Here is a 12,666-nt window from a genome sequence, read left to right as displayed (position 1 = left end):
TTTTAGACCAGAAATACTTTTAGAGCGTGAAAATAGGTAAGTGACCCAATAGCTTCCAAAAACAGCACCCCAGAATCACATGGTTCATTTGCCATCAATGAGGACTTATGTTGAATGAAATAACATAACAGCACTTATAGTTTCCTTATTCCATATTTAAAGCAATCTTTATTTTATCATTACACCTTGTAGTCCTTACATATAGAAGAATTGTGAGTCAAAATTATCTTGTTGCGTGACACCTATCACCAGTAACACGGCAAATATAAACAACAGATGAATATGGCATATGCTAGCCAATTTGTTCTCCCTCTTGACCCTTGATTTTAAATAGCCACAAATGCCTTCCTAACCAATTAGAAATTCTAGTACTGAAACAAACTGTGATCAATTGGTTGTTTTCAGGTTAATAAAACATACTAAACAGCTGCTGGAGGAAAATGAGGAGAAACTTTGTATTAAAGTATTACAGACACTCAGGGAAATGATGACCAAAGATAGAGGCTATGGAGAGAAGGTACTTTAATTTACCGTATATTATCTTGTCTTTTATTCTGTCTTTCTATTTGCAGTGTAGTAAAAGAAACATCAGTACTGGGTCCTTATCTTTGTCTACTTTCTGCATTGTAAAAACATCTGAAACATTGTTGTGCACAATTGAATTGCTGCTGTTGTTATCATCCCAGGTATTTTTAACATAGGCTTGGGAATACCAAAGTACCTCAAACATACCTTTTTCTTTGCTGTTGAGGATAACCGATCATAGAATGGCTTACTTGGCTTTTTATCACATCATGAATACAGAAGCAAGGGGAAAGTGATTCTGTTTTTTTCCAGGGGTTCCCTTCCTACTCACTGTGTAAACAAATACTGAAAATATTGAAATCAGTGAAAATACTTGTAGGGCTGCTAGCCTAGGAAGACCAATGGTTTAAATCAGAGGTGACTATCCTGCAGCCTTTCAGATGCTGTTGGACCTCAACTCCCACCAAGCCCAGCCAGCCAGCGGTCAAGGGTAATGGGAACTGTAGTCCAGCAAAACCCGGTGGGCCAAAGGACAGCCACCCCAATGTAAACCCTAAACGATTGTTCTACTATACTTCACATGGTCTCCCAGGATCCTTAGTGTAAAATAAATTAAAAAATTGCTTTTGATCTATGAAGTCCACTTGTATGAGGATAAACTATATGTTACATCTGAATCTTAAGGTTTATGTAAGTTTTGAGGTGCCAGTGAAGTTCACTCAGTTAAGAATCAGATAAGAAATTCAGGGGCTTCGTAAAAAACTAGCATGCATGAGAGGTGAGCTCTTAAAACCCCTGACGCGGAGGCAGAAAAGCATTCTTGGCTCCCTCTGTATTTCTTAGTCCCAGAAGCCCTCCCTGCCAGCCCTACACATAGGGAGGGGACAACAGGGAGATTTTACCTTTCTGTCCTTCTGCCTTTGTTCCCCAAATATATTCTTGAACAAAACCCACAAACCTTTCATGGCTCTTTAAGAACTCAGGATTAATATTTTATCTGGTATTAGGTCCTCTAATACCTTCCACGCTTTAGGAAACAATAACAACTGGTTTCGCTCTAAATCATCTGCATGGGATCACTTGTGTTCTAACGCTTATAAGTATGTGGTAGGCATAAAGAAGATTCTACTGTCTCAAAAAAGTAGAAGAGATTCGTTACTGTTTTTGTTTTCAGTGAATTTGGACAAGTACTTACTTCCTTGGTTCTACTTAAACGGGCAACATGGCATTCCTATGATTTGCCACCTTTTTTCTTAGTTACAGTATCCTCCAAATACAATATTGGCAGTGGTTGTGGGTAGAGTATGCATTGTGGATCTTGGTGCTCCTATCACCTCCTATCTCTTGTATTAATTCTTGTTTTCAACTTTTTCTCCTCCTTTTTTTCCACTTTCCAGTTGATTGCACTTGGTGAATTGGATAATGCTGAGGTTTTGCATTTCTTTCTTTCCCCCCCAAAATGTAGTGTTTGTAGCCTTGTAATCTGTTGTGCTGTTTTGCCAGTGCTTAAGCGTTGTGGTTCGTGTACTTGTACTAGTGACGTAGTAGAATGTAACTTGCCAGTGCCTGCAGTGAGGAAACAAGTAATTATATTGTCTCTTATCCTTCAACATTAATTTTGTCCAAATGTCCTCTGGAGGCAACATTTTTATCCTCTCTTGAAAGGTAGAATGGAGAGGTGGCCATCATTTGCATTACTAAACATAATGTAACCCCCCCACCCCACCCCCAAAGATTATTTGCGTGCATATCGAAGCAGTTAATGAAGATGCAAGGATGGAGGAAGTTTTGTCCCATTGTCTATCATTCTGAGTAATTAAATGTGGGAAAGACAACTAGAATAAGGGATCCAAATAGTTTCACTATTCATAAATAGACTTGAGCGTGTCTAGTGAAGTTTTTGAGCCCATGCCATATCTCAAATTGCCTTTTAAAGGACTTTCGGTTTCCAAAATAGTTTGCCATGCAGCAGGAAAGTATGTTTAGATATGCAGAAGTAGTTATGTGATGCCTTGGATCCTGGAAACTGACTGTTGCTACCAGGGAGACACCACCCTAGAACAGCGCAGTCCAATATTAACTGTTTATATTGTTGATTAATTTTCCTATGCTGACACCTAAACAGAGTGAGTCTTTCAGTGGGTCAATGACTAGCTGACCCAAAGTTTTCATTCTAATAGAGAGCTGGGATCAGTGACGCTGAAAGATTTACATTTATCTCCTAAAGTGAAAAGCTGTCATACACCCTAAAACTTGGAATGTAGAGTTGAATCTAGGTAACTGAATTGGAGAGCAAAACCAAGTGGTGAATTTTTTATTGTGAAGACTGCAGCTTTGAAGATGACACCTGTAAAGCTAAATCAGCAAACCTTTGCATATGGGAGTAGAACTATTGAATTCTAGAGCTTACGCTGAATAGACATTGGTAGAACTTGGGTACACTTTAGATAACTTGAAAAATGTACATTTTGAATGCATGAAGACATTCATTGATGGGTGTTGAAATGTCTCTTAAGTGTAGCAAATTTTCTTATTTCTCCATTGAATAGCTCTGATAAAATGGTGAAGGTTTATTTAGAATATTTACATCTCACCTCTTTTGATCCCAAAGGTGGCTTAAAGTAGTTTGCAATAAGATGCACACAAACTCCACACAATTCAGCAACCCTATGTCCCCTAGCTGATAGCACAGGCCAGGATACATTTTGCTGCAGTCCCAGGACAACTGGCAGTTGTGTCTGGAGAGTGGTTGACTGGGAACAAGCCTACTGCAGCTGCTCCTTCTCAGGTGAATGGATAGGGCTAGGTTGCTTTTACTTTGGCTCAAGGTAGTAGTGTTGGTCGTCTTCTCCACTGCCAAAATTTCATTCCAATCCAAGTTGACTGCTGTTGTTTAAATGTCACTAGGATCTGGTCTATGTCTACATTGCTATTAGGGACTCTAGGACCTAGATACTTCCAAGGTTCTGGAGGAGAGCATAAGCTAAGTGGCAGAGTTGATCAAGTGTAAGCATATTGTAGCTTTTTTGTATTGATATGTAGGCTTTTTGCTTTTTTAAAGAAATTGTACTAAAGTGAACTCCTTCCTAGAATGCTGTATTGGAAATCCGCTGTCTCCGAGGTGCTAAGTTTTTCTTCAGCCTCATCCTAGACCACATTGGCTTCAAAGTATAGATCAGCTTTCCCCAACCAGATGCCCTCTAGATGTTTTGGATCACAGCTGCTTAGAGGGCTGATGAGAGTAGCACTCTAAAACATACTGCGGGCACTGAGTTGGAGAAGGCTGGTGTAGAGAAGCTTCATGTATTTCTCTGTCTAATTAATTTGTGACAAATTCAGAAGGAGTTTGGGGCTGTTTGGTTTTTTTGCTTTGATTTTCATTTAAACTCTTCCCTCTTCCCCACCCAAGACTCTGGCCATTGTAGCCTGCTGTGTTTTGCAGTAAATCAACTACAGTGATCAGGCTCGATTTAGAACTTAGGCTCTTGATTTCAAGTAAGAACTTTGTTGGCTGCCTTGCATGGAAGGGATTTCATGCTTCAAGCAGGTGTGTTTATAAATATAGGAAATGAGTGCTGTCTGTTTATTAAAAGTGTCTTCTGGCAGTAGTTTGGATTCCCTGAAGCCTCTGTAAGGAAGCCGCAGTGCTTTCCTTTGCGTAATTTCCACCAGCCACTGTAAAAGCATGGAATGAAAGAAACTCACCCTTTTAGTGTTCATTCTGATAAAATATGCTCCTGCAAGTCCAATTATTTGCTCATCCTCTTTGCCAGCCCAACTATATGTCTTTGGTTTCTGACATGTATAGAACTGCAGGTCTCTTCCATAAGGTTTCATGCACTAGAACCCACTTTGTCCAATGCAGAAATAAAAGCAGCAGTACTTAATTTTGTGGATGTGCGTCCTCCATTTAACTAGTGCTTTGTACTGCTCACCAGCAGCACATACTGTGTGACACATTAAGAAAAGAAAGGGATCCTGGCTAGGTTGACAAAGAATAGGAGTAGCCTAGTGCAATGGTTAACTCAGCTGTGGAGTTTTCCAAATAAGAAATACCCCATTTAAACCAATGGAATTTCTGCTTGAAGTGCTGGGCTTTCAACTTAACACTCCATTGCTGCAGTTGTGGACTGGCTGCTGATAAGCAAATTCCTTTTGGAGCGAGAACCGTTGGTTATATTAAATCTAACCTCAGAACAAGTATCAGTAGAAGAAAGGTGAGATAAAATTACAGTGAATAGTAATTATGCAGTCATGAAACTGCTGCCTTAAGGTAGAAGAACAGGAAAATAAGAACTCTCCAACTCCTGGAAACTCCTTCGGCAGTTCTGCTAAGAAAAATGAAGGAAACAGAAAACCTTGGCTAACAATTACCCTAATGTGCACAGTCAGTCCTGGAATAGAGGCAAGTACATGCCATCTTAGGTGAATCTGGACAAAAGGGATTGAACAAATGGAAAATGAGGAACTAACTAATTGGAAGGGGCCCCCTTGGAAGGTTGTGAACTTTCCTTCCTTGGAGTTTTTTAAGCAGAGGTTGGATGTCCACCTGTCACGGATGCTTTAGTTGAGATTCCTGCATTCCATGGGGTTGGACTAATGACCCTTTGGGGGTCCCTTCTAACTCTGTGATTCTATGGTATTTCCTACATACCACCAGCTTCAGAGCTTTGTTGCCTTATGTGAAATGGGTTTCTGTGCTGGGGGGTGGGTGGGAAATATATATGCATGTAGGACTAATATAATTTTAATTTTGTATTTCTGCTAGTTACATAAATGGATTAATTGCCCTGCCAATTAATTGGCTCCTGCCAACCTAGCAGTTCGAAAGCACGTCAAAGTGCAAGTAGATAAATAGGTACCGCTCCAGCGGGAAGGTAAACAGCGTTTCCATGCACTGCCCTAGTTCGCCAGAAGCGGCTTAGTCATGCTGGCCACATGATCCGGAAGCTGTACGCCGGCTCCCTTGGCCAATAAAGCGAGATGAGCGCCGCAACCCCAGAGTCAGCCACGACTGGACCTAATGGTCAGGGGTCCCTTTACCTTTTATTGATCTTGGAGGTGTGTTGTTCCTTCAATAGCAACTGGATATATTAAATAAGCCTTGTCTCTTTTTTTAAAAAAAGGAGGAAGAGTAATCGAAAATCTTAATGGCCTTGATAAAGAAAGTTGTAAAGCAGAAGGAATCAAATGGAACGCTGGAGTGAGATAGTGTTTAGAAGAACTGATCTCTCTTCTGAAACTATTAAACTTTGCCTGAAGGGGGCATTCTGGTGATGCTGAATGGAACAGAGAGATGTCCTACTTGCCTTCTCTCTCTCTCTCTCTCTCTCTCTCTCCCTCCCTCCCTCCTACATTGCAGTGAACTGCTCAGTTGGGCACCTGCCAACAGCCAAGCAGCAGTTACATAACAGGCATCTTTTTTTTTCTTCCTGGAATTTAGGCTTGCTGCTGATGTGTGACCTTCAGCAGTAATTGCCAATAAAATGTGGTGGAGCTGTTTACTGTTAGTTCAGCCCAGACTCTGGCTGTCAGTATCCCAGACTATGCTGGCAGATATTGCAGTCTGTGTGGTTGCTAAAGCATTTCTTTTTTAAAAAAAGAAAAAGAAAGCAGCAACATTAAAATGCTAATACAGCTTCAAGGAAGCATATAGGGAACTGTGCCCAAAGCTATAATAGTGCTGTAAAAGCAAGAGAGGTGGTGGTGGGGGTTTGCATGCAGAAAGAAAGGGAATATTTTATAACCAGCCCTGTGCTGGAGAATTTGCTCGTCTATAAAAGACTTTGGTCCAGATTACTAAGCGGCTCATTATGCTTAAGTGATTGTATTTAAAGGGAGCTCCCCCATCCCCGCATATATTTTCATGCGTACATCATAAGCAAATTTGCATTTATTATCAAAGACAACTGATAGGATAAAGGGAGTATTTTTGAGCCTTTGCCTTTTCGGCTGCATGCCAGGCACGCATTCAACAAATGAAGTTTTTCCCATGGCCACTGTTTTATAACTGTTGGGTGTCTTGCCAGAAGAAAGGGCAGCAGCTCCAGTAGGGTGTGGAACGAGAAAGGGGGAAAGAGAAGCATTTCAAGGCTAGTCATAATATTGAGTGTTTTCAGCCAAGTGTTTCATGCCTCTCCTCTCGTCTCGTCTCCTCTCCTCTCCTACATAGAAGCTGTAGATCAGGGGTCAGCAAGGTGTACCTCACCTGGGCCGGTTCACTCCAGCGGAGATCCCTCTGTGGGCTGTATTGCGTGTGTGTGTGAGTGCCCCCCCCGATTTCCAGTGTCTGTGTCTGCACAGAAGCGATTTCCAGTGCCGTGGAAGCAAGTCCCCGTACCGCACTGTGCTGGTTTAGTGCAGTGCGTGAGGACTCACCAAGCGGGCGGTTTGGTTCGGGGGCCACTCGTGGGCTGGATAAATGACCCCCGTGGGCTGCTTGTGGCCCATGGGCCTTAGGTTGCCTACCCCTGCTGTATATTGCTGTTGGAGGGGAGGGGTCAGTCCACTAATGTAACTAACCTTGCCAGCATTGCCTTGACTTGTTACCGACTCAGGGAAGGTTTTCGTTTTAAGTTCCTCCCTGCATGGAGGGAAGAGGGAAGTAACACACACACACATGTGCAACTCTGTGTGAACAGAGTTTTGTCACATAAGGACTTTCCTCTCCAAAATTTGCTCTGGAATGTCTCCCAAGTTGCTGGAACACATTTTGATGGGTGTGGGGCTGCAGAGGAGAGGAGTGGCAAGCTTCATTGCGCAAGCAGATCAGTATTGTTGGATACAAGCATGTACAAATAAATAATCTGGGGAACAGCATACTATATTAAACCCCAAAGACAAAGTATGTATGTGCGTGTGTGAGTGAAATTTTTCAATTCATGTTTTTGCATATTTGCTTTTAATCTGTTTTTACGCTTTGCATGTCACTTTAGAATTTGTTTAGGGAAAAATATGCATTGGAAATAGGAATGCTGAAATTTTGGGACACAGTTAAACTTGTAATTTTGCTGACTAAAAGTACTTTAAGGAAACTGCCCTAAGCCACAAATAGGGATAAGAATAGCTCCAGGTGTACTATTCAGGTTATGTCTCCTTGAAAACGTTCTGTTCTCATTTTAATGGTCACTTAAACTGAAGAGTAATGAAGTGGACTTGTAATTATTTTGTACCTGTATAGTCAAGTCCCCCCAAAATGCACTGGTACATTCTTTGAAAGTATGAAATATATTTTAATGACTGAAACCATATTTCAGTGCTACACTAACAAGACTGCTTCTGTCTCAAGCTTCAGTGCTCCCATTCCCTCTTTTCTGATGCATCCCAGAAGAGGAAATAAGTAGCATTATGCCCAGAAAGGATAAACTGTGCTTAGTTTAAACTATGGTTCTTTGAAACAAGCAGAAATAAGTTTGTCATTTCTGACGCTAGCATATTCCAAGAAACCATAGTTTAAACCAGCCTTCTCTCACTACCAAAGTCCCCTCCATATATTTTTTTTTAGACTACAACTTGGCTGGGTTAACTGGGGCTGCTGTCCAAAACATGTGAAGGCCATCAGATTGGGCCACACTGGTTCAAACTAAAGGTGGGCCAAACATTATTCTCCAATTTCACAGGTCCATTTGTTACCTGCAAAACCGGAGGTAACATTTCTTGAGCTCTTGACCTGGAGGAACCAATTAAATTGGGGGCGGGTACACAGCGGGTGGTGCTGTGGGTTAAACCTCAGCGCCTAGGGCTTGCCGATCGCATGGTCGGCGGTTCGAATCCCCGCGGCGGGGTGCGCTCCCGTTGCTCGGTCCCAGCGCCTGCCAACCTAGCAGTTCGAAAGCACCCCCGGGTGCAAGTAGATAAATAGGGACCGCTTACTAGCGGGAAGGTAAACGGCGTTTCCGTGTGCGGCTCTGGCTCGCCAGAGCAGCATCGTCACGCTGGCCACGTGACCTGGAAGTGTCTGCGGACAGCGCTGGCTCCCGGCCTATAGAGTGAGATGAGCGCACAACCCCAGAGTCTGTCAAGACTGGCCCGTACGGGCAGCGGTACCTTTACCTTTACCTTTACCTTTACACTTTTTTAACTGTACAATGTGGGCAAGGAATCTTAATTAGTCTTAAAGTGTTTTTAAATCCTTGTGTTTGGCCTAATGTTCCTGCTAGCTAGGATGTGGGGGCTTTTAAATGGTTTTAAGAACAGTGAAGACTGCTCAGTTTTTATATGGCATGCTCCCCAACTCGCTTACGCACTCACCCCAAAAATCCAAATCATTTTCACCTAAACCATTTATGATTGTCATACAGCAAGGATGGGGAAACTGCCCCCATAAGCCAAATATGGCTTGCATGGCCTTTGACCCACAAGGCTCTTCTTGCCAAGCCATACCCTCTACATATCTACCTCCCCTTACCCCCAGGGCAGGCAATTAAGGGTGGGGCTCGGCCGAAGGGTTTCCAAACACAAATCACAGGGCTTGAAAGCACTTTGCATAGTGATTACCAAATGCATGGCCTGTTCAAGAGGCAGCAACACAGGCATCCTACTGCTTCTTCCTCCAAGCTACCTGTGATGGGATGGTGAGCTGCTTGTGCGTAAAATCCTAGTCCCTCAGAGTTTGGCTAAGTCCACAAACCTCTGTCTGTGACGGAGCTCCTTAAGCATGGCTCCATCAGTCGCTCGTAGAATCGGACAGTGGGCGTTTACGGAACTTCTTCCAGCATAAAAGCTCCTTAACGGAAACGCGTCTTCTGGACTCTCGGCGTGACAGTTTCCGGCGAGGAGTAGGTGTCCCTATGGGAGGTCCTGAAACCTCCCCACTATTTTCGCTGGAAGTGTCTCTGAGCCCTCCCTCCGACTCACTTTCCCTTGGAACTCCACCTCTCCCCCTGCTGGTTCCCTCCTCAGCTGAATGGTCTCTCTCACCCTCTGTGAGCCCTTTCACCTCCTGCTCCTCCGATGGCAGTTCCCTGACATCCACCTCCCCTCCAGGGCCCCCTTCACCCCCTTCCCTCCCCTCCTCTGCGGGAGGCGAGGGAGCAAAACCCCTGAAAGAACCTCCCTCATCTTCCGAAGTTTCGAACACTTCCCTCCACCTGTTGCTGTTTCCGGTTTCCAAGTACTCCTCCTCATCGGAGTCTGTTCCTTCTTCCAACTCCGATTCCCTGAATCCTTCCAGTTCCTCCTCATCGTCGGTGGTGCCAAAGTACTCCCTCTGGAACCTCGCTACTGGCTGAGGTTTCCTGGGGAACCTTTGGTGGAACGTTTCGATCAAGATCTCGTCACTGACCTCCTCTGCCGTCACCCAGGTGTTTTCCGACTCCGGTTCCCCTTCCCACGTGACCAAATACTCCACCTGATTACCCTTCCACCTGGAGTCGATGATCTCCGCCACATGGTTGCTGCTTTCCCTTTCTTCTAAGACTGGCCCCCGTGTGGATACCCCTTCACCTTCCCCCCTATATGGTGACAGTAATGACCTGTGGAATACTGGGTGCAGTTTCATGTGGTTCGGTAACCGGAGTCTAAAAGCCACTGGGTTGACCTGTTGGATGACCTCAAATGGTCCCAATCTTTTGGGTCTCAATTTCTTGCAACCCCCCTTGAACGGCAACCCTTGGGTTGACAGCCAGACCTGACTCCCCACCCTAATGGTTTCACCTTCCCTTCTGCTCTTGTCTGCCTGCCTCTTATATTCTTCTTTGGCCCTTTCTAAGTTGAGTTGGAGTTGACGATGGATCGCTTCCATTTCTTCTACAAAATGTTCGGCGGCCGGGACACTCCATCTCTCCCCTCCTCCCCCTGGAAACGCCCTGGGGTGGCACCCATAATTAGCCAAAAAGGGGCTCATCCCGGTGGACACATTCTCCGCATTATTGTAGGCAAATTCCGCTAGCGCCAACTTTTCGACCCAATCGTTCTCTCTGTCATTGACATAACACCTCAGGTATTGTTGGAGGATACCGTTTGCCCTCTCCGCCTGCCCATTGGTCTCAGGGTGCCTGGCAGTCGAAAAGTTGACCTCTACGTGCAACAAGCTCATAAGTTTCCTCCAGAACCTGGACGTGAACTGTTTCCCTTTGTCGGAGACCACCCTCAAGGGGGCGCCATGCAGCCTAAAAATATGTTCTACAAACAATTTCGCTGTCTCTTCCGCCGTGACTGCATGTGAGCAAGCTACAAAGTGACCCATCTTAGTTAACAGGTCTACTACGACTAGTATGGCGGTTTTCCCCTGGGATTTAGGCAGATCAGTCATAAAATCTATCGATACCGCCTCCCACGGTCGTTCTGGTGTGGGTAACGGTTCTAATAACCCCGCTGGCGCCCGCCTTTCTCCTTTGGCTCTCTGGCATTGGTCACACCTTCTCACATACTCCCGTACATCCTCCCTCACCTTGGGCCACCAAAACTCCCTGGTCACCAACCACATGGTCTTGTGTTGCCCAAAATGCCCCGCTGTGGGGTTGTTGTGCAGCTGTTTGAGTACTCTCCCCCTCAATTCCCCTTCGGGTATATATAGTGCCCCTTTGTAATACAATGCCCCGTTTCTTTCTTCAAAACCTCCGGGGTCTTCTCCCTCTCTCCTTAAACCTCTGAGCTTATTCTGGGCGTATTCATCATTTACCGTTCCCTCTACCAGTTCCCTTTGCCCCACCCAGGCCGCCCCACACACCCAGCGGTCCTCTGGGATAATATGTCTCTCTTCAGGTGCTCCCTCCCCCTCCAAATATTCAGGTTTGTGTGAGAGAGCGTCCGCTCTGATGTTTTCTGGACCTGGCACATAGCAAATTTCAAAATGGAATTTGGAGAACTCCTGGGCCCACCTCACTTGTCGTTGGTTGAGCACTCGTGCCGTTCTCCAATACTCCAAATTCTTGTGGTCCGTACACACTTGCACCTTATGCTGTGCGCCAATTAGTAAATGTCTCCATCTCCGGAACGCTTCGTGAATGGCGAGTAGTTCTCGGTCATATACGGTGTAGTTCCTCTCGGATTTGTTCAGCTTACGCGAAAAGAAGGCACACGGTCTCCATTCTGACTTATTGCTCCCCGGCTGAAGCAGCACCGCCCCCACCGCCCGGTCTGAGGCATCAGTTTCCACTCTCATGGGTTTTTGTAAATCCATATGCAGGAGCTGTTCTTCCGAAGCGAATGCCCTTTTCAATTCCTCAAATGCTTGCTCCGCCTCCGCCGTCCAAACGAATTTCTTCTTGCTGCTGAGACAGTCCGTGATGGGAGCCGTTAAGTGGGCAAAGTTCTTGATGAATTTACGGTAAAAGTTCCCAAACCCTAAGAACCTTTGCACATCCTTTTTCGTTTTCGGTGTCTTCCATTCCAGCACCGCCTGGACCTTGCCTGGATCCATGGCTAATCCCTTGTCTGATAAGCGGTACCCCAGGAATTCCACCTCCTTGGTGTGAAACTGACACTTCTCCAATTTCACCCACAGCTGGTTTGCTTGCAGTTGGCTCAGCACTTCCCTGACATCCTTTACATGCTGCTCCTCATTCTCTGAATATATCAACACGTCATCGAGGAAGGCCACGCAATTCTTGTAGAGCAGAGGTCCCAGGACATGGTTCATGAACGATTGAAAACATGCGGAGCCTGATTGTAATCCGAAGGGCATAACTAAATATTCAAAAGCCCCCAAAGGGGTGAACATGGTGGTTTTCCATTCATCCCCTTTCCTTATTCGTATCAGGTTGTATGCCCCTCTCAGGTCCAGTTTCGTGAATATCTTTCCCTTCCTCACCCTGGTCAAAATGTCATCAATTCTGGGCATGGGGAAAGCCACTGGTTCTGACACTGCATTTAAGGCTCTAAAGTCCACTACAAGCCTGGGTTTATCCGGTTTTTTTTTTGTCCACAAAAAACACTGGGCTCCCCCCCACCGCTCTGGACTCTCTGATGAAGCCCCTCTTCAGGTTTTTATCAATAAACTCCCTTAACTCCTGCATTTCCCTGTCTGACATGGCGTACAGCTTGCCCACGGGGAGCTGGGCCCCAGGGACCAGGTTAATTTGGCAGTCAAAGGCTCTATGCGGTGGTAGTTTATCTGCTTCCCTTTCGCTGAAGACCTTGCTCAGGTCAGCGTATTGTTTGGGCACCTTCCCTTTGTCCGCCACTTCCGTCCCTGCTAGA

General features: G+C 45.1%; 1 protein-coding gene across 8 annotated transcripts in view; it reads left to right on the top strand.

The window, feature by feature from the left end:
- ITPR1 (inositol 1,4,5-trisphosphate receptor type 1) overlaps nucleotides 1–12,666 on the top strand; it is a 213,411-nt gene that overhangs the window by 120,183 nt on the left and 80,562 nt on the right. For 5 of the 8 annotated variants that reach the window (XM_053378134.1, XM_053378132.1, XM_053378129.1 and 2 more), the window contains 2 exons: nucleotides 406–517; nucleotides 1,923–1,955. In XM_053378134.1, coding sequence (XP_053234109.1) covers nucleotides 406–517; nucleotides 1,923–1,955 — 145 coding nt within the window. The remainder of the gene's footprint in view (nucleotides 1–405; nucleotides 518–1,922; nucleotides 1,956–12,666) is intronic. The other 3 variants (XM_053378135.1, XM_053378136.1, XM_053378133.1) reach the window with 1 other exon arrangement.

The sequence above is a fragment of the Podarcis raffonei genome, chromosome 2 (genome assembly GCF_027172205.1).
Source record: "Podarcis raffonei isolate rPodRaf1 chromosome 2, rPodRaf1.pri, whole genome shotgun sequence".
Lineage (NCBI taxonomy): Eukaryota > Metazoa > Chordata > Lepidosauria > Squamata > Lacertidae > Podarcis > Podarcis raffonei.
This window is presented reverse-complemented; position numbering and strand designations above follow the sequence as displayed.